At 42.9% G+C, this 22,635-nt stretch overlaps 1 protein-coding gene across 1 annotated transcript in view; it reads left to right on the top strand.

Moving 5' to 3' along the window:
* RAB6B (RAB6B, member RAS oncogene family) overlaps window positions 1-22,635 on the top strand; it is a 62,130-nt gene that overhangs the window by 29,373 nt on the left and 10,122 nt on the right. The window contains exons 3-6 of the mRNA XM_081007351.1: window positions 14,837-14,890; window positions 18,146-18,251; window positions 21,977-22,088; window positions 22,423-22,516. Coding sequence (XP_080863477.1) covers window positions 14,837-14,890; window positions 18,146-18,251; window positions 21,977-22,088; window positions 22,423-22,516 — 366 coding nt within the window. The remainder of the gene's footprint in view (window positions 1-14,836; window positions 14,891-18,145; window positions 18,252-21,976; window positions 22,089-22,422; window positions 22,517-22,635) is intronic.

The following is a 22,635-nucleotide window of genomic DNA, read 5'->3' as shown; positions in this document are numbered from 1 at the left end:
TATTTTCACATTTTCTTTGGACTTCCTCACATCTCCCGCTCCCACTTTCATCGTTATAACGTTTTGTCAGCAATTTATCATCTTATTTAAATTCTTATATCCCTTATATTTCATAATCTTATAATTCTCAAAAGGAGCTAAATTTCACAATCTTACTTATTTTCTTAAAAACTTCTAAATTTAGTGGTGCACAGTTATTTTGATCTAGCGTCTTGTTTAGCATTCACTCAAATTACAGTACTTTTGTAAATAGTTCTTAAATTTCTTCCAGTCCTCCTCAATCCTCTCTTCTCCCAGGTCACGGATTCTGCCGGTCATTTCAGCCAGTTCCATGTAGTCTATCAGTTGTATCTGCCATTCTTCCAGTGTGGGTAGATCTTGAGTTTTCCAATGTTTTGCGAGAAGTATCCTTGCTGCTGTTGTTGCATACATAAAAAATGTCTGGTCCTTCTTTGCCACCCCTTGGCCGACAATACCCAAAAGGAAAGCCTCTGGTTTCTTAGTGAAGGTATATTTAAATACCTTTTTCAGTTCATTATAAATCATTTCCCAGAACGCCTTCACTTTAGGGCAAGTCCACCAGAGGTGGAAGAACGTTCCCTCACACTCTTTGCATTTCCAACACTTATTATCAGATAGGTGGTAAATTTTGGCAAGTTTGACTGGGGTCATATACCATCTATAAATCATTTTCATTACATTTTCTTTCAGAGCGTTACATGCAGTAAATTTCAATCCATTGCTCCACAACCTCTCCCAGTCCTCAAACATGATATTATGCCCAATGTCCTGTGCCCACCTTATCATAGCCGATTTAACCGTTTCATCTTGTGTATTCCATTTCAACAGCAAGTTATACATCCTTGAAAGTACCTTAATCTTTGGTTCTAACAATTCTGTTTCTAATTTCGATTTCTCCACCTGGAACCCTAGTTTCTTATCATTTTTAAAAACTTCTTTAATCTGAGCGTAATGTAACCAATCTCGCACTTTGTCTTTCATTTTCTCCAAACTCTGCAATTTCCAATTGTCTCCATCCTTTTCTAGTATTTCCCAATATTTTGGCCATTTAGCCTCCATATTGGGTCTTTTTCGGGCCTTGGCTTCCAAAGGTGAAAGCCACCTTGGTGTTTTATTTTCCAGCAAGTCTTTATATTTTGTCCAGACATTAAACAATGATTTTCTGACAATATGGTTCTTAAAGGCCTTATTTGCTTTAACCTTGTCATACCATAAGTATGCATGCCATCCAAAGGCATTGTTAAACCCTTCCAAATCTAGCACATCAGTGTCCTCAAGAAGTAGCCAGTCTTTTAGCCAGCAGAACGCTGCGGCTTCATAATACAACTTTAAGTCTGGCAGGGCAAAGCCCCCTCTTTGTTTTGCATCAGTTAGTATCTTAAACTTAATTCTGGGCTTTTTGCCCTGCCAGACAAACTTAGAAATGTCTCTCTGCCACTTCTGAAAGCACCCCGTTTTGTCCAAGACCTGAAGTGTTTGAAATAAAAACAACATCCTTGGCAATACATTCATCTTGATAGCAGCAATTCGGCCTAACAAAGAAAGTTTCAATTTTGACCAACTATCTAAGTCTCTCTTAATTTCTGTCCAGCATTTTTCATAATTGTCCTTAAATAGACTTAGATTTTTTGCTGTTATGTTTACCCCTAGGTATTTTACTTTTTTAACCACATTAAGTTCCGTCTCATTCTGAAACCGTTCTGACTCTGTATCAGTCAAATTTTTCCCCAAAACCTTAGTTTTCTGTTTATTTAGTTTAAATCCAGCCACCCGACCAAAGTCATTAATCAGTTGTAATACTCTTTTCGTACTGGGCTCTGGCTTCTGCAAGGTCAAAACCAGGTCATCTGCAAAAGCTTTTAATTTATATTGTTTCTGACCGACCTGAATTCCTTCCACCAACCGATCCTCTCTAATCATGTTCAATAGCACTTCCAGAACCGAAATAAATAACAAAGGGGAAATAGGGCAACCTTGTCGTGTCCCTTTTTCAATTTTAAACTCTTCTGTAACCACATTATTAACTATCAGTTTAGCATTCTGTTCTGAATATATCGCCTCGATCCCATTCTCAAAACCCCGTCCCACTCCCATCTCTTTCAAATTTCCCATCATAAATTTCCAGGAGATATTGTCAAAGGCCTTCTCCGCGTCTATAAAAATTAAAACTGCTTTTGTATTTATGTCTGTTTGCAAAAGTTCCAAAATGTCAATAATGTTCCTTGTATTAGCAAACAGATGTCTTCCTGGGAGAAAGCCGGCCTGGTCCTTATGAATTACTTCATTTAAAACTTTTTTAAATCTATTTGCCAAGATGTCTGCAAATATTTTGTAATCCACATTTAAAAGAGAGATGGGACGGTAGTTCTTAAGTTGTGTCTTTTCAGCTTCCGACTTTGGTATTAATGTGATGAACGCTTCCTTCCACGACTCCGGTGCCCTCTTCCCCTCCATAATTTCATTGCTGACCTCCATCAAAGGTTGTATCAAATAGTCTTTTAATGTCTTATAGTACTTGGAGGTCAGCCCATCTGGTCCTGGAGATTTGCCAAGTTGCATGTTCTGGATGGCTTGTTCGATCTCCTGTCGTGTTATTTTAGAATTCAGGATTGTCGTATTTTCTTGTGACAATTTAGATAGTCCGTTTTTTGCCAAAAATTGTTTAATCTCAACATCATCTTGCGGCCCTTGGGTGTATAATTTTTTGAAGTATCTCTGGAAACACTTTCTGATGTCCACTGGATTCTGGATGTTTTTTCCATCAACCTCTAAGTTTGTAACAGTATTTAATCTTTGTCTTCTCTTCAACTGCCAAGCTAGCAGTTTTCCACATTTATTCGCCGACTCAAACGTTTTTTGTTTCATTAATTTAACCTTCCATTCAATTTCCTGATTTATCAATTTAGAATATTGTGTTTGATAAAGTTTAATTTCTCTCAGAGTTGGCTGTGACTTCGGATTCACTCTTAATTTCTTCTCTAATTCTTTTATTTTATCCAAGATCTTATCTTTTTTCTCATTTTGTGTTCTTTTCTTTACTGCATTCTGTTGTATCAAGAATCCCCTCATTACAGCTTTGCTTGCGTCCCAGATTATTCTTTTTTCCACCATATTATTCATATTTATCTCAAAATAGTCCTTCAAAACTTTTTGGGCCTTCTTGGTAATTTCCTGATCTCTAAACAAATTGTCATTCATCTTCCATCTAAAGGATCCAGTTGGTAATAGTGTCATATCCATCTTTACTGCATTATGGTCGGAGCAGGTCTTTGGGCAGATTTCCACTTTTCTGACCTTAGGTGCCAGGCCTCTAGAAATCCATATTTGGTCGATTCTTGTCCAGGTCAGTTGGGCTTCAGAAAAGAATGTTCCCTCTCTTCCTAGTGGGTTCTTTGTCCTCCAAATGTCAATCAAATCCATATTGTCAGTCATTTCAAAAAAGGTTTTAGGTAGTCTGCCGTCTTTTGTGACATTTTGACTTTGTGACTTGTCCATGTTAGTTGATACGACCCCATTCATATCTCCCATCATTATGATGTTGTTGTAGTCTAGATAGTCCAGCATTGTCTCCTGCAACTTCTTGTAAAATTCCGATTTCCCTTCATTAGGTGCATAGATTCCTAATATCAGCAGTTTCTCTCCTTGATATTGTATCTCAATAGCCAAAATTCTTCCATGTTCATCTTTAAATAGGAATTTAGGTGACAGGCTCTCTTTTGCATATATCACCACGCCTCTCTTCTTAACTTTGTCCGACGATACAAATTCCTGGCCCAATCTTTTATTTATTAACACTTTTCTGTGGAGCCTCGTCACATGTGTTTCTTGTAAACAAATAATGTCCAATTGTTCTTTTTTTAATATATGAAATATTTTCTTCCTTTTTTCCGGAATGTTACAACCATTAATATTCCAGCTCAACAGTTGCAGAGACATCCTGAATTATCTGGTTATTTTTCAAGGGGTGGTATCTTCTCAGGATCTTCAGGTTCCACAGATGCTGATGTTGGTACTGGCGTTGCCTCAGGCCCAGAAGGTAGTTCAATTCCTTTTTGAAGGTCCTCTCTGTATGTAGACAGGAATTTGTCTCTCTCTTCCAGTGTTCTTACTTTAACCTTTCTCCCTCTAAAGGTAAAAGATATTCCTTGGGGAAATTCCCACCTGAATGGAATTGCGTTGCTCCTTAGTAGTTTAACAAGTTCAGAATAGGCGGCTCTAAGATCAAGCAGTAGTCTTGGGATATCTTTATAAATTTCAATTCTTCTATCCAAAACCTCCAGTGATTTTACAAAATGTAGTCCCAAAATCTTATCCCTTTCCTCCTTTGATCTCAATGTTATCAAACAGTCTCTGGGCCTCTCCTTCTTTATGAATCTTCCAAGTCTGAAAGCTGACACGATTTTAAAGTCCTTTTCTTCCAAGTTCCAGAACTTGGAGAATTCTTTGGTCAAAAACTCAGTTAGATGTCCTTCTTCTGCCTCTTGTAGTGATCTAATCCTTAAGTTATTCTCACGATTTCGCAGTTCTATCATGGAGAGATAAATCTGATGTTCCCCAACTTGTTTAGTGAGTGGTCTTACCTCTTGCTCTAAATTTTCTAATTTTTGTCTGGTGTCCTCAGCCAATTTCCGATTTTCTGCTGAGGCCTCCGTTAACTGTCCAATTGCTTGTGCATTCTGTACCACTTGTGTGGTTAATTTATTTAGACATTCTGTGTTTTTGTCAATCTTTGCTGATTGCACATCTACTTTCTTGTCCAAAGCTTCCAATTTTTCAAAAATTTTGTCTAGAACAGAAACAGATGCTCCTGAGGCCATATCTTCCAATTGTAACTGCTCTGCTTCGCCCTCTCCCTCCACTTCTGAGGGCAAAGTAGGTACAGATGATCTACGTGTCTGTGAGGCTGAGGTTAGAGTTGTTAAAGTTGTTTGTTTAGCTCTCCCTCTTTTTCTTGTGCCACTCATTCCAACGTTATCTGTCAGTCAAGGTCACACTGAGTTATTCCCATGGGAATGGAAAGGTCCAGAGCAAGCAAACAGCAAGGGAATCGAAAGTAAAAAGTGCATGTAAAGTCACTGTTTTAATCCAATCCTCTAGAGGGAGCTTAAAATGTCTTTCAGAGTCTAAATTAATGTCCAAGAACCTTCAAATACAAATGTTTAGCAGAGTTTATAAATGGTCACTTTGTTACAGACAGTGCTTATTTATCTCCAAAAAGAATGTTTCAAATTTAAAAGGTCTCAATACCCTCAGATTGTTTCAAGTTCCAATATACAGTATCCAAATCTGCAGTGCTGACAGCTCCCTTAGTGCTCAGGCAGCTCCTGACTCTGGGTTTCACCTTCTAATTTGTAATCCAATAAAAGGAGGAAAGTCAAGTGCAAGTAAAAATCCCAAGTCTTTAGCTTAAAGTCTTTACTTTAAGATGCAAGTTCAATAGATGCTTAGATCTGTAAAACTTAGGATCTCTTTCTTTCAGCCTCCACTCCTCCAGCTGATTGCTTTTTTCAAGTTCAATGGCTGCGGAAGACGGACTTCCTGCTTCCACGTCTCTCCGCTTTCAGCCAAGTTCAAGCCAATTTAAATTTTCCCTTTAAAGTCTCAAATTCAAGTGACTCAGTCTTTTACTCACAAGTTAGTTGCTTTTTCGTCCGAATCCGTAATTTAGCAGGAAAAGGGATCAGCGCTCACCGACAGTAGCAGCGCGGCTTCGCTCCTCAGGCTGTGAAACAGCTCTCAGCGCCGCAACCCCCCTCCGCGCTCCGGAGCCCCTTACGGGGTTCCTTCTGCGCTTGGAGGGTCGCTCAAGGCGCCCACTCTTGCTCGGCCATCTTCAAGGGTGTGGAACTGCAAAGGTGCCCATGTTGCTCTCTATAGATGAGAATTTGAGCTCCTCGGTCTGCCTGCAATAAGCTTTGCTTTTCCTCAGGGTGATTCAAAATTATGTTTCTTGGCTGCCAGCAAATAATTTTTCCATCAATCTGAATGTTTGATCTGCTCATGCATTGTTCAACAGTTATCCATTACTGTATCAGTTTTGCAACTGTTAATATGCTTTCTTTTTGCACTCTGCTGGATATGACTCCCGGAAAGAAATGCAGATTAATTTCATGTTTAAAAAACTTAAATGATTCACCAGGTGCTTCCACTATGCACCTGAATCCTAATTTAGTTATTGTGGGTTGACATTCTATTGTGCCAATCATTATTGAACCGTGGAGCAGTAAAATGTTAACCCATATTGGAAAAAATGGAACCTTGGACAAATTGTGAAGCAATTGGTTGACTATGTTACTACCAAGGCTAGCATAAAGAACTGCAGCAATCATTTCTGGCAATATTTTGAAGGCTGCTAATGAAACAATCCACAACATGTGGGGTGTGACCAGAACCCCATGCAGTGTAAGCGTGCTGAGACCCACCTCTTCACCAGATCCCTTGGGACTGCCCTATTTACAGTACAGATTTGAGATTAGTCTTTGTACCAATTTCAATACAATACCCTCAGCCAAATAATTCTAGGAATTACAGTTTGGTGAGCCTCATCCTGCCAGCTCCTACAGGTTCCTGGAATGACCAGTTTATTATATTTTTATGCCTCACATTATTTCAGCCCTCATTTTAGGCCCTTTTCATGGGTGTGGACCAAGGAATTTACAATCCTTGCAGATCTGTAAATGCTTTACATGCCAGGAGATGTTGTTGTGCTTCCAAGTTAATGCTTCTTCTTTTTTTTAACCTATCGAGCTCTTGCAATTTTCTTGCTGCAGTGGAAAGTGAGGTTTTCTTCAGACTTCTTATGTAGCACCAAAGGGCAGTTTTTGGGTTCTGAAAGACCTCCTTGATCCTTGCCTGTGCTCCTGGCAGTGCTGGTTCCAGGTCTGAGGTGACTCTGGGCAGTGGGCCTCCTGTTCGTCTGATGGGCCTCCTGTTCTGTCAGTAGCTCATGGTGGGCTTACCTGGTTACGGCGGCGGCGGCAGCAGCAGCACTCCAAGCAGATCTGGGCAACTGGGTCTTGCCACCCTTTCAGTTTCTTACAACATCCCAGTGTGGCACTAAGCCAGGAGCATTGTGGGAAACTAAGGCTGCATTCAGACAAGGGGACTGTTGCATTAGGTTTCCTGGTTATAATATTACAGCTTCTGCCCCATATGCTCACTTTTCTAACATGGGAAAATAGGAATCTCTAACAGAGAATTCTCTCTTTTTTCTGGTGCTGTCACTGACTTAGTAGGGAGGACAGTCACTCAGAGAAGCTGGGAAAGCTGCTTTAATTGCCCACTTCACTTCCATTTCCCCCCTGAGTGTTGTTTTTCTTCATCTCTGGGTTGGGGAGCACGTTCATCACCTCCCAGAAGGATGCCATTCCTGCAGCAGCGCTCTTACGGTTTACGATTTGAAACGGAACACGTTCCATTCAGGCTAAAAGGTGATTGGCCTTCAGCAATTATTTCCTCTCCTGCATTGGGCTTAAAGAGCCACCTGACTCAGTCAGTGTTGCAATTTAGTGAGGTAAACAAACACCCCATTCACCTCTTGACAAGCAATTTAAAATGCATCACAGGAGCAGCACTGCATGAGCACACGAGATGGATTCTCTCGTTAAAGACTGCTGCAATTTCCACGATAGCCTTCTTGGGCCCTACAAAAAAAGAAAGAAAGAAAGAAATATCTCTGCACTCAAGAATTCTCTTCCACCTTTCCAAAAGCTCCTTCTTGCCTGGTTGCTACTGGTGATCAGCAAATGACTTTGCAAAAGTATAATATTTCCCATGCCCAGTGTATTTGGAGAGGAAGAGTTTTTATTTCATGCTATGTGTGCTTGGCGTCTGTCAAACTAGCAAGTGGTTGGCATAAAGGAGGAAGCAGGTAGGATTCAAGGAAGGGATATGCCTAAAGCCTAATAAGGAGACACAACCTGAACTATCTAATCTCCCCATTAAATGTGTTATTTCTTTTTTGGCTGCCTCAGGCCAGTTCAGACATTGATAATGTAGTCTCCAAGTGCCCCGAAAATGCCACCATCATCACAAAACCCTTAATCCATCACGGCTTCTCACTTTGTCACTTAGAGTCCCAAATTCCTCCCCCTCACTTTAAAAAAAAACCCTCAGATCTTTCTCCACCTTTTCATTTATTGCTCCTTCCATCTCCTGGCCAGGAAAAGAGAGAAGCAGCAACCTACTTTGGGTTCTCATTTGCACACTCAGCGCAACGAGGAGGGTCTGCTCTTTTCCCAAACCTTAGGTCCCTGCCCAGTTTATTTGCATTGCCGCCTCGCCTTTAGTTGCTAGTTTCATTTGGAAAACTGAAATTTGGGAACCTCCCTGTTAAGTTGTGGGTGAACATATCAGACGACACAGCGATTCTTCAAACAGCTCTTGTTTATTCACAGGCCAGAACAGAACTGAACTGAAGGGTTCAGTCAGCCTGCTTATATAGAGCTCCAGTACAACGTAACTGTAACAATTTTCTAAAACTATCCAATCACTGAAAGTCACTTTTGATCCCTTATTTGCATAACTATCTACAGTATCCCCCTGCTAGCCCAGGGTGAGAACTCCAGTACATAACACTCCCCATATCCCTCCCAGCAATGCTGGTAATCAGGAGACCCAGTGCTTTCTACATTAGAGAGGTCTAGCCCACCCCAACAAACTACAGTTCCCAGTGTTGATTGGAAAGAAGGAATGACTATTGTAGTTTATATCTGAAGTGCAGAAAAACTAGTGCATGAATCTCCACACCACCATCCCTCACATATTTACTGTTTAATTCAGAATGCCTGCAGAGGACCATATTTTGCCCATGTTTTAAATCTGAGCATTGCATTGGATGTCTATTTTGTAAGACATCTTGATAAGGATTGGCCTTGAAGGGCAAGGCATTATTATATTAATTCTCGTTTAAACGTAGAAGGGAAAGCAGCGATGGGCCATTTGCAATGTTGAATGAGTTTCCTGTCCAATATCGGCCTGACATTTTTGCATCGCAAACTAATCAAAGCAGGAGTCGCTTGATGACTTGTGTTTGAAAATGCCTGTTCCTGTTGCTTAAGGAAGGTTAATGCAAAAAGAACTCTTGAACGGGGTCTTCAAACGGTTCCAGCTTAGGCTCATTTTGACGCTGATCTCATCTGGCAGGGATTTCACACACGAATTGTCGTGCTAGTCTGACTAATGCAGCATGTGTGTACCAGCAATGGCGGCCAGACAAATGCCTCTAGGATGCTCATAAGCAGAGCCAGTTGACAATAGCCATTCCCTGCTGTTAATCTCCAGCATCTGGCATAAATGTGAGCCTTGGCATATGAGTTTATAAATGAGTAAATGCACTAGATAGACACTAAAAGCTTTTTGGCTCATAGCCTTTGCCCTTAACCACTGTGTTACAGTGGATCTCACTGTGTGTTAGCTCCTTAAGGCTGCAGTCTAAAAGCCACTAACCTGAGAATCGGTCCCATTAAATTCAGTAGGACTCACATCTGAATAGACCTGGTTAGGGCTGCACTGTAAGTTAGTAAGACCCATAATCTTTCCCCATTTCCAGGACGTTTTTCAACAGTGAGGAAGCTTTAGAGACAGGATGCCTTGTTCTGGGATAGGGAGTTGGACAAGATGCTTCATTTGGTGCCTTTGAATTCTGAGTTTTGCAGAGAGATGCTGAGATTAGCTCTAGATGTCCGTGCGTTGGCCAGCTCTTTCCCTGCTAGCTGACTCTGAGCTGGTATTTGGACTACAAGTCAGCAACTGGGAAATCCAAAGTTTCATTTTAAAAGCGGGTGGGGAAGCTAAGCCTTTAAGATTGCAAAAATAATCTTAATATGTGCAGGTGATGCCTGGTGAAGTCTCCTGAAGACAAAAGAGGCCAAGATGGGGTGGACCCTCAGTGGCTGAACCATGTCCCATCTCCCCGATTAGCAGAAGGGAGTTACTTATACTAAATGAAAAAATGTATACTGAATTGCCTAATTTCTACACTATGCCGAACCTGGATGTTCTGGTTTCAGATTTTGAATATTTTCATATAAAGAGCCCTATGTTTGCTCTTCTGACGTGTATTTCCTTCAGGTGGGGAACCTCCAGCCCATGGGCCAAATTTCACCCAACCAATTCATTCATTCACTTTATTTGTATACCATTCTCCTCCCCCCACCCACAAAATGCTCAAAGCAGCTTACAACAAAGGAATAGGGATACATTTCCAACAAACACTACAAAAACAATTTCATAATAACACAGCAAAACAAAAATATAACATATTAAAAACCCACATTTCAATATTATAAATATAATAAGATTACTTAAACAACATGCAGCATCCCATAACAAAAATAATAAGGAAGCTTTACAGTTTCATCTTAGTCCTAGAAACACCCCTCCCAGTCCCTCTCCCTTATAAGGTTTCCAAGGGCAAAGTTTGGGGTATCTGGGAACACCCCTCCTATGGCCTACACCCATCTGCCCCACATCTGATGACATATGTGACGTCAGGTGTGGGGCAGGTAAGACACTATTTCAGAGGAACAGTCAGGAGCTTAACATACACTCTCAATTGTGCCTTGGCAAACAGGACTCGTTGTCAGTGCCAGTCAGCTGATTGGCACTGATAGCTCACCACTTTTAAGTCATCCATTTGCAGGCATGGTTTTGGATTTAAAATACACCTTCAAGCTGACACTTTTCCTCTGCAGACCAGTGTGCAGAGAGGAAAAGAGACAAAGCCGGGCTTTCTGTCAGCACCAATCAGCTGATTTGCACTGATAGCAAGCCCCTTCGAAATTATCACCAGGTGTCAAAATGACGTCAGGCAAGTAGGCAGCCCTGCCCACCTGTTAAAGTGGCCTAAAGTGGTAGAGAAGGTTATGATCTGCTAGTCAAATCCTGTTCCCCACAGGTGCCTTTAACCTGCTGTACTGAAGTGATGGCGAGCAAACGTTGTCTAGCCTCTCTTCCTCCCATCCTCTTTCCACTTCAGCAGTGCAGAGGAATGATTTAGTTTCATTCTTATCCATCTCCCATTGGCCGTCCACAGCCCTTTTGTTGTTGTGTTTCTCTTCCCCTCTTTTCAAGTGTCTGCTACCACTGAGCTTCAGGGGTCTTGAAATTCAAAAGGTTATTTGCTTTTCTGATGGGAGTTGCGTGGTGCAGGATACTGGGCTTAATTGGCTTCCTGGCTTCCACACATCTTTCTTTCTTAAATCCCACTCAATCCCCCTTCAGACAGCGGTGAAACAAATCAATACAAGGACCCCTGAAGCCCTTTCCTTGCTCTCTGGAATCGCAGGCCCTCAGTGCTCCTACCGGAGAGCATTTTTTCCACCATCTGAGCACTCTCAGAGCATTCCCAGGGAAAATGGGTTGATTAAAAGTAAAGCTGGGATCCCCAAGAATCCAAATTCAGTACAATCCACCCACAGATTTTTAGATTCCAGCTCTCCTGTATCTCCCAAGGCTCTGTTCGGATCTGGCTTCAGAATGGGGGATTAGGGCAGCTTCCCCAGATGTTTTGGATCACAACTCCTTTCAGCCCTAGCTAGCCTGGGCAATAGTTGGGTGATGGGGACTGTAGTGTAAAATATTTGTAAAGCATCAGCCTGAGGAAGGCTGCGTTAGGGACTTCCTTAAGTTTCAAAAGGGTATCTTCCTTCTGCTGTTTATACACTTGTCACATTGTCCTTCTCTCTTCTTTCTGTTTGGTTTTCACTAGAGGTTTGAGATATATTTTATTGATTTTATAGTAAAATAGCATTGATCAATTCCAGCAAAACCCTGTAAAGACTTAATATGCTTATACCAGTCACATATAAGAAAACAAATTGAGTGAGGACAGGGTGGAATAGCTGAATCAGTGACTACATCGCCAAGGCTTCAGCTATCCATGACAGCCTCTTATGAATAAGCCCGGAGACTTACATTCACATCACTTCTGTTTACATGGCTGATATATGGGGACCGTACTTTCTCAAAATGATTGGGTTTTTGCTTGGCCTTCTGTGTTGTAGATGCTCAGAAAGAGCCATATCTCAAACCTTCTGTTGCCATCTTGTCAGAGATAGTCCCTTGAGAAGGCAATCTTTCAATGGGCAGCAGGGTGAACAGCATGGCAGTTAGATCTTTTATATAAGGGGAAGATCTAGATTGGTGTCTAATGTGCCCATATTATCAAGCCCTGATAATATGGACGTTCTAGACACCAATCTAGACCCTTCTCTTATATATCAAGGTCTAACTGCCACACTGCACATCGCTCGTATTATCAGGCACCAAAGTCAAGTTTTTGTCCTCTATTAGAATGTAAATAAGACAAGCATTAATATTTAGGTGGGAGAATGTGCAGCTACCCAGTATTCATGCTGACCAGCCTCACTGTTGCCATGGAAGCTTGTCGAAGTCGAGCTAGGCAAGCACTAAGCACCTTGAAATGCAACTCCATTTGCCCAGGATAGATTTGCAGCAGTGGGCAGAAGGTCTAAGAAGCAGGAATGTAACCCTTTTGGCCTTGACTTCTTACGCTGTTCCCCTCACCCCACACTCAGTTGTGTAGAAATTGGCGGTTTCACCGTTGTTTTCCCTCTCTAATTTGCTGTGCCAAAATGTAGCTTTTCAACAGCAACAAAGGACAGGGATGGAACGAGGTGGGATGCTGTGGCTGCTGTACATATGTAGATGTGCAGAAATTTGGATTCCATCTGTTTGCTTTTTCTGCTGTGACACTTGTAATTGAGAAGGCGCTCCCAGATGTCTGAATTGGACCGCTCAGCAGCACATAACCGAGTGTGGTTTTGACAGTAGAAGATGGATAGATTCTCTTATTTTCGCATTCCCAAGCACTTAGCCGAGCTCGGCTCAGTGCGCAGGGCTAACTATATAGACTCTATAGAGCCAGTGCTGCATTGCTTTTTAAATATTGGCCAGTTCCCTCCAGAGAGGATGCCCCCTAGCAGACTGCAGCACATACTGTTTGATTAATCAACTAAAGCCAGCAGCAGATGTGACTTGAAATCCAAACTCCCAGAGCTGTGAGTGTTTCAATGGCTGAGCTCTGGAGACAGCTCCTTTTAATTACAATGGTCAGCTCTGCAGCCCTGGGGCACAAGAGCTCATCTGTAATATCCCCTCCTGGAATTTCCGTCCTTGGTTGGAAACCAATGTAAACCTGGGTAGTAAAAAGGGGCTAGCATTTATATACCATGCAAATCCACAATGAGATTTTTCACCCAATTTGCCATGCTGGGTACATTTTAGAGCAAAGTATCCCTTAGTGTGTCAGTAACACTATTCATTAATCGCCATAGCTGTCCAGAGGTTCCTCATATCTCTCAATAAAACAACACTGCTTTCACCACTAATGATACTGTAGTTCAGAGGTAAGGGGAGTTATTTTATTTTATTGAATTGAATTGAATTGAATTTATTCATTTGTTTATTGTGCATTAGAATTATTAAAGTCAGGGTTAAAAACAAGTTAGCCTTAAAAAGTCAAAATATAAATAATACCAGTAGTTTGAAAATATACACTGATTTAAAGTACTCATTTTTACATCCTTAAGATATCAGTGACTTCCATTCTTCTCTTTCCATGGTTCATTTTACATATAATAAATCTCTGCATATTTTACAAAAAATTATACTTTAAATTGTAAAACAGAAAATTTAATAAAAATTATATACACCGAAAATATACACTGTGAAATTAATTTACACATTAAAATACATGCCTACTTAATCTAGAAAGACTTGCCTAAACAAAACCAAAAAAGTGTTGAGCCTGTGCCACAAGCAGGACATTGAGGGTGTCTGACTAATGCCAACAGGCAGGGAATTCCAGACTGTAAGCGCTGCTGTGCTAAAAGATTGATTCCTTACAAGGGCAGAACCAATATTATGTGACATTTGTAAAAGTACCAGTTCTGTACACTGGAGTGGTTGAGTGGGAGTATATCTAGAGGAAGACGATTCTTCAAGTAAACTGGTTCCAAGCTGGCATAGTCCCTGACCTAGCTGGAGCAGTTGGGAGTGGGTGTCTAAGAACATCCAGATGGTCTCAGATTTCCCCACCACTGTTTCAGCCCATGCATTCATTCCTGGATGACATCCCAGTGTTCTAGAGTTCCAGTTCTATGGAAACACAGAGAAAATACCAAAAACATCTATGGTGGGAAAGCCTATTTGGCTCTCTGTCAACTCTTGGAGAACTGTGAACAGTCGTGTGGCAAAATAATTTTTTTAAAAGGATGTTCAAATATTGGTGCCATTGCTTATTACATTTGAGTAAGACAGAAGCCTAGGAACATAGCTGTCAACGTTTCCCTTTTTTTAAGGGAAATTCCCTTATTCTGAATAGGATTCCTCACAAGAAAAGGGAAAAGTTGACAGCTATGCCTAGGAAATGGGGAAGTGCTAAAAAGTGGTTTACCCTGGGGGAAAGCAGCAGGAGAAGAGGAAGCATGGATAAACTCTCAATCCACTAGAACAACTTCAAGGGGAACATCACTGAGCACATGTGAGATGGGATCTGAAAGATGGTGCAACTAGCACTACCAACACCATGCAAGCTTTGGGCCCATATTTCTTGGAATGGCAACTTCCCATGCAACACAGCAATGCAATTTGAAACTGAAGGGACATTCTGAAGCAGTCTGTTCCATGGTATGAAGACGGGGTCTACCATTTAAAGGTAGACAAATCCCTCTCAAGTCACTGAGAGCTCTTGAAGTGGTTCTGTGGATCCCAGTCACTGTGTGTAATTTTAAAAATTATTTTCTTCCAGACGATCTACTAATTCTTATGCCATTCCTCTTTTTTTATATAGGCTACAATTGGAATTGACTTCTTATCTAAAACCATGTACTTGGAAGACCGGACAGTAAGTGCCAGGAGTTGCTGAGGACCTGACATTCCCAAGCTACGTATTCAGACAGAAGTAATGGGCGAACGCAGAGGGGACTTTTTGAACCAAACCCATGTTCTGATTTGCCCAAACTGATAAGGGAGTAATCTGCCTCTGCTCTTTCATATCTGCATGCTGCCTTACCTTTCCCAGAGCATCATGTCAAAAATGGGTGTTTTAAGGAGGGTTGGAGTCTGACATTTCTGCATGGGCTTGTCCTTGTCCGTCATAATATTCTATAGATAACATGCTCTCAGATGTGTGAAGAGGAGCTGAAACTAATATAAAACAGTTTTATATTATATATATTAGCTGGCCACAAGACTCGTGGATTTTTGGCCACGATGCCTTAATTTATTCCCGGCCACCAGCCCAGCTAAATCAGAGTTCAGAGGCTTGAAGCTACACTGATAAACTGTCATACTGATGACTGAGGCTTTGTACATGTTGCCAGCTTCAAATGCAGCTTTTTCTCAATTTGGAATGGGAAAATGAATCAAAATGCGGTATTTTCAGAGAAATGACAGCATACATACAGGATATTGCACCCTACATGCAGGATTGTAGCTAACATTGTGTGCACTGAGCACACTGGGACATAGAGTAGCATGCAGGCAAGAGTTCCTGTACATTAGCTCCATCCTAGTTCTGAGCAGCGAGACTAAGCTGTCCCACCCCTCATTTGCACTCATGCCCCCGTCCTGGAGGTTTTCAACCTTACTATTTCCAGAGAACACTTTTTCATACTGAAGCACTTCTTGTTTTCTTCCATCACTTTGGCAGAGCCTGGTGATCTAATTTCAGGCGCACTCTTTATTGCCTCAGACGGGCCAGACAGGAAAGGGGTTGCACCACTTACCAGGGGTTTCTGCATTTATCCAGCTATCCCTGTATTGTCTACTCTGACCGCCATAGCTCACCAGGCAGAGAGGGTGTGATTTTGTGCTGTTTCCCTTATAAGCCAGGAACGTGCAGCCACAGTGGGCCTGCTTTCTCTCCTTTGAGCCAGGAAGTTTGTGACTAGCAGTCTCTTCAAGGACAGGCAATCATCCTCTCTGCTAGGAAGACCTTCCTAAGTGCGTGCATTTTGCCATTTCTCTTATTTTCTCGGAAATGGCATTGGAGGGGGGGGGACCCACTGTAAAACAAAAAAGGTCTTGATTTATAGATTTTGGGGGGACTTCGTGCAAGGATAACCCAATGTCAGTGCAGATGGGAGTTGGCTCTAATGAGAGGGGGAAGCGGCAGCTGCTGCATTAATAAGTAGCAGCTAACTATCTCTTGCAGTGTTAATGTACTCTCCAACATCCATCTCAGGCCTAATGGGTTGTTTCCAAGCCTTTCCAATTGCTCTAATGAAAGCCACAGGCTGAGTGATTTAGGGGGGTGGGGAGATGAAGCCACACTGGTAGATTTCCCTAGGCCTTCCATGGGTTTGTTTCTGACCCAGCAGCAGAAATAGAAATGGATCTCTTCATTTACATCATCTCTTCCCCAAAAGATAACCCGAATCAGTTGTGTGGTGATTTGGAACTGAGGCAAAATACTGACGCCAAATGAACTGCGGAGTAGATTACAAGCAACTAAACCAACTTTGTCCAAGAAGGCACCTTAGGTTTTTTGCACACCTCTTTTTCTTAGTCGAGGATGCTTTAGTCACATGGTATGCTTGCTCCCTGAGTATTGGCCATCCAGTCTCGCTCTCAATGCATGGGAGCGTATACAATTTTGCAAAAGCCTCTCAGGTCAATGAGAATTTGATGGGTGTTAATGCAAATTTTGTGGCCTCAGATGCCCCACAAAAATCCAGCCCATGTGACTGAAGGCCTTTCCACATCAGAAAGATTCCAAAAGCATTCCAGCTTCCAGAAGCCTTCCATGATATCATGGAAGCACAAGCTTGAAATCCTTTGCTGGCAGCCTCAGCAGAAAGGCCACGAAGGGTGAAAGCATAGGACTCAGCTGTGTCCCATGTGGCTGAGCCTTAGACCTGGGATTGTAGAAGGAAATTTAGACTACACTTTTCAAAACTCCAGAGTAGCCCATGGGCTGGAATCGTGCAGTGTAGGCAGGACCCACTTTCGAGGTCCGCCAACTGGAGCCTAGTGCAAAATGGTCAAAGGGGTGCAGCCAATCACACACTGTGTCCCACTAGGAGCCATACACTAGAACGACCCGCGTATACATGATGGGGGTCTACAGCTGAGTGGCTTCAGATCAGGAATTCTAACAGCTTAATTTTGAAAGCAGAAGAAATCTTTTTTGTTATTATCGTTCTTAAACAATTGGGAGTCAGCAACCCTTGTTAGATCTACTGTTAGTGAGATCACAGTTGTATCTTTTTGTAGTGGATGCAACCTGCCATTGGTTGTTTTTTCCTTATTAGTGAAGCAGGGTTGTGTCCCTTAGTGAGACTAGTGTGGCCTACTCCAAAGATTTGATGAAACCACTCCATAGTTGTTACTCTTTCCCATTTTCCCTCTGATCTACATCTCAGTGGCCTTTTGCCTCCTTTTACCGCACTCTTCCTTTTGTTCACGAGACTCCCAGATATGCTTTACAAAGGAGCCTTTTTCAGGTGCTCAAAGTACGTAGGTATACTGAGTACACATGACAGGGATATCAGAGCAAATACAGCTGTGCCATCTATGGGACTGCCCCTACCCATTTCATCAAATGTGCATAGAGGTCCGAAGCAGGGCCTGCTAGGTTTGTTTTTTTCCAGGTGTTACCTTTACTTGCCCCCAACTCTGTTGTCATATGTTATGCTAGGTGGAGGACAGGCAGGTGTGGCTTGGGTTGGAAAAGCCTTGTGGGCCAGGTTAGGACCTCTTACAGGACTAAGTAGGCTTGCAGGCCACCACTAGTTTATAGGCTGCCTCTGATATCATAGTGACATGGGTTTGAGAGTGAGAGGAAGCCAGGATCCAGCCCACCAGCTGGATCCAGTTCCCCAACCATGGTTTATAAGCACCAGGGAAGGGCTAGCCTGTACATCATGCTGGATTACATGGTCATTTCTCCACACCTCGTATAATCAGAAAGCTAGAATAAAGAATGAAGAGCAATCAATTGTTACTTTTTATTAAAAATGACAACTCTCAGGGGACATAACAGATAATGGATGCTCCCTCTGTTCATCGTTCAGTCTTCTGACTTCCTGTGTTTAATGGCTGTTTCTTCTCCTAACTGTATGTCTCTCTGCCGCTCTTCCCGATCCCCTCTCGGCAGGTGCGGTTGCAGCTCTGGGACACAGCCGGCCAGGAGAGATTCCGAAGCTTGATCCCCAGCTACATTCGAGACTCAACAGTAGCCGTGGTGGTCTATGACATCACAAGTGAGTTACAGGCTTGGAGGCACTGGACTGTGGGGCAAGCATGGGAAGACCTTGTATCTGCCCATTGCTGCTCAATATCATCCACTAGGGACTATCTGTTGTATGGGCTCAGTGTAAGATGTAACAAACGGATAGACCACTGCTACCCTGTACTGTACACACACACACACACACACACACACACACACACACTCTGCACCACGGTAGAACCTTCCATTCTGAAGGAGTTGCCTCTGTCCTGCAGAAGTTTACATGAAGAAACCTGTTCTGCTGTCTTGTAAACAATTGCCAAATGAAGTGCATGTTGTACTAAGCAACCTAGTTAACTTATGATTGCTTAAATGTTAGTTATTTTAGATGATAGAGGGACGCAGGTGGCGCTGTGGTCTAAACCACTGAGCCTCTTGGGCTTGCCGATTGGAAGGTTGGTGGTTTGAATCCCCGCAATGGAGTGAGCTCCCGCTGCTCTGTCCCAGCTCCTGCCAACCTAGCAGTTTGAAAGCACGCCAGTGTAAGCAGATAAATAGGTACTGCTGTGGCAGGAAGGTAAATGGTGTTTCCATGTGCTCTGGTTTCTGTCACGGTGTTCCGTTGCACCAGAAGCGGTTTAGTCATGCTGGCCACATGACCCGGAAAGCTGTCTGGGGACAAACACCAGCTCCCTCGGCCTGAAAGGGAAATGAGCTCCACAACCCCATAGTCGCCTTTGAATGGACTTAACTATCCAGGAGTCCTTTACCTTTTTACCTAGATAGATAGATGAACACCTGTAGGAGGATGCAAGGGCTAGGCTTTGTTTGAAGACCATCCAAATACCTCTAGGAGCATCCTTTAAAGAGTGATTTGAACAAAGACCATTCAGTCCACCAGACTGTGCCCAACAGTGGCCAGACTAATGCTCCTGGGAGCTTCCATGCCAAGCATGAGACCTTAACTTTCTATATGTTGGTTCCTACCTGATAAATGAGGAGGATGTTGTTGTTTTTAAGGAGAGATACTACCTCCTATTATGTACACAATAACTCAAGAGTGCCAAACCAGTTATTTTATGAATAGGCTGAAATGAGTGGGACCCACGGCAGAGTGTTGCAGTGTGGTATGCCCATTGTTCAGGATGCCAAATGGACTTCATCCCATTCCCCCCTCCCTGCTGATTTTTTGTTTTCCCTTCCCAACAGCCTGTCGGCATTCAAAGACCTCTAAGCACCGGCAAAGCGATCCAAGCCCTGGGTGGGGTGTAGCAGAGTGGCGGGACCACACCACGTCCACAAACCTGTTGCTTACCTGGCTGGGATAAAAAGTGGAGGGCATGCAAAAGCTGGGGGCAGACTGGAGTTGGCCTGGAAATCAGGTCCAGATCACACCTGAGGCTGTCAAGTGACAGCAGCGGGATTGGCTCAGGACCCACTCGATCCTGGGTTGCCTCAGCTCCCCTGCACCCCCAGAATGGCTCTTTGGGGGCTTTCCATGGGGTTCTGACAGGCCACCAGCACCACATCTACTTCCCTACACTTTTAGGCAGGCAGAACAGGGAGCTTTGTGCTGGCAGGACTTTTCCAAATGGAGGGCTACCACTGCTGTGTCCATACACAAACCTAGCACAGTGGATTGGGGGGTTGGATCGCACCCTTGGCCCTCATTGGGCTGTTTGGGGGGTGGGTAAGCTAAGCAAGGTGGTGAGGAAGTGACTGGCCTGAGATCAACCAGGAAACTACATGACTGAGGATTTGAATCTAGGACTTTGCAGCAGTAATCAGACACTGCCTTAGCCAACCAGGTGCCCTCCAGAGGTTTTGGAACACAACTCCCATCAGACATGGCCATTAGCTGGTGCTCCAGCTCTTGGACCACAGTGGGTCTCATGCAGCACTCAGATCCTCACTTCTGAGGAATCTAATGCCTCCTCGGTAAAGGAGCCACCGAGCAAAATATTTCAAGCCTTTCTGAAGCCCGACTCTGACAAAAACACTCTGACCTTTTCTGCAGCCACCTCTCGCTGTTTGCTGTGACTTACCATGTTCCTTATTGCAATTAATGTAAGAGGAAATGAAAAGTGACAGAAAAGTGGATCTGCTTCCCTCTGGTGGCCCCTGCTGGCTCAAGCAGCCGAAGCCATCGCAGAGGGGTCAGACCTACGCAGGCGGCTGAGTGAGCTGAGTGGCTCATTTAAAATGTTCCTGTTTAATGGATTGCCTATGCTCTGGTTGCTATAGCTACACTAAACTCTGCCTCTAATTGGCAGCAGATTCTCCTGGCAATATGCAAGGAAGGGGCAGGCAAAAAGCGGCGTGTGGATGCCTCCCGTCACAGTTTGTGAGCCTGGGGGGGGGGGTGCGAGAATCAGTTGAAAGTGCTGCCTATGAGATGCACAGTCAAAGAGCCATCTGTGGATAGGAGGCATGGCTTCTTTATTTATCTAAATTATTATTTGTATAGGGACGTGGGTGGTGCTGTGGGTTAAGCCACAGAGCCTAGGATTTGCCGATCAGAAGGTCAGCGGTTCGAATCCCCGTGACGGGGTGAGCTCCTGTTGCTCAGTCCCTGCTCCTGCCAACCTAGCAGTTCGAAAGCATGTCAAAGTGCAAGTAGATAAATAGGTACCACTCCAGCGGGAAGGTAAACGGTGTTTCTGTGCGCTGCTCTGGTTCACCAAAAACGGCTTAGTCATGCTGGCCACATGACCCGGAAGCTGTACACTGGCTCCCTCGGCCAAGAAAGCGAGATGAGTGTCGCAATCCCAGAGTCGGTCACGACTGGACCTAATGGTCAGGGGTCCCTTTACCTTTGCCTATTATTTGTATGCTGCTTTTCACTTCACAGAAACACCAAAGCAATTTGCAGTACAATAAAGCTGCCGACAGGATAAAATGAAATAGAACAATAAGTAAAACTGGGATGGGGAACTTGTAGCTCAGTAGATGCAGTTGAACTTCACCTCCTGCCAGCCTCAGCCAGTATGGCCAGTTATGAGGGATAATCCCAGCAATATCTGGGTGGCCACAGGTTCCCCACTCCTGCAATAGAACAACAGTAAAAATTCATTAACAATTACAGTAACCAGAGATGCCAGGAGCTGGTATTAACAGGCAGGAAAAGCTTGGATGCAGATACATCTTCAGTAGATGCCCTGACAGTGCTGGTTCTATTCTGCTGCCAAATACTACATTATTTGTCTTGCTGTCCACCATTTAACATGTGATATAAGTTATGTAACTATTGATTGATTGATTGATGCTTATTCAAAGATATACAAAAATACATACCTATTACAAATTAATTTTTTTAATAATATGCTGGAAAAAACCAGCTATTTAGTCTATAAGAGAACCAAGTCAGAAGGAAGAAAAGATAAGGAAAGGATAAACTTAAAGAGAAAAAGTTGTGTAACTATGTTAATTACATACATTTCAACATAAAGGAAATGTCAAAACAGCATTAAAAAGAATCTCCAATTAATTACATATCATTTGCAAACTTCCACACACTAAATCCCCAATGATGAAAAAAAAAAGTCATCATATTTGCTTGAATGATTTCCATTCCTAACTACAGACAAAAGTGAGCTGCAACAATTTCTGCTTCCTTTTCTGTTTTCACTGGAATTCTCCAGCATCCCTGCTTGTCAGAAGTGTTGCTTCTTTTAAAAGTATCAGAATCTGTCACCTGTATTGAAGGACTGGTCTTTGTCTTATAAACACCTTCCTTGTTTTTGTTCTCCCTTGTAGATCTCAACTCCTTCCAGCAGACATCCAAATGGATTGATGATGTCAGAACAGAAAGAGGAAGTGATGTCATCATCATGTTAGTGGGCAACAAAACAGACCTTGCTGATAAGAGGTAAATGCATATAATGAGGAAGAGGGGGAGGATTATTAATTTCCGGTAGAGAAGGTTAAACTTCTTAGACACACAAGAAACCTGCAAAAGGGCAATAAGCCACATACTGTAGAGATGCTCCATTGTCTACTGTTGCCATAGGAACAGATCTCCCAGAGTGACAACTCCTGTTTTATTGACCCTTTCTGAATCCCTTGTGCATTGTTAAGAATGAGGGCACAGCTTGGTGCCATTATTACAACTTCACTTTTCGAGCCACAACCCATTTCCCTACTCTTTTGCAGCTGCATTGAGACAGTTACCATTTCCCCCTCTTCTGTGTGTCTGACCCTAGGCAGATAACAATTGAAGAAGGGGAACAGAGAGCTAAAGAACTGAATGTCATGTTTATTGAGACAAGTGCGAAGACAGGATACAATGTAAAACAGGTAAGGTGCCTTTGTTCCTGGGTGAGGAGGAGCGCGTGATCCAGTTTGTGTGCTACAGACTCCAACATGGCACATGCAGATTGGATGAAACATGCATTTTTCACACACAAATGGGGTAC

The sequence above is a fragment of the Podarcis pityusensis genome (genome assembly GCF_964106645.2).
Source record: "Podarcis pityusensis genome assembly, chromosome: 5".
NCBI classification, from domain to species: domain Eukaryota; kingdom Metazoa; phylum Chordata; class Lepidosauria; order Squamata; family Lacertidae; genus Podarcis; species Podarcis pityusensis.
This window is presented reverse-complemented; position numbering and strand designations above follow the sequence as displayed.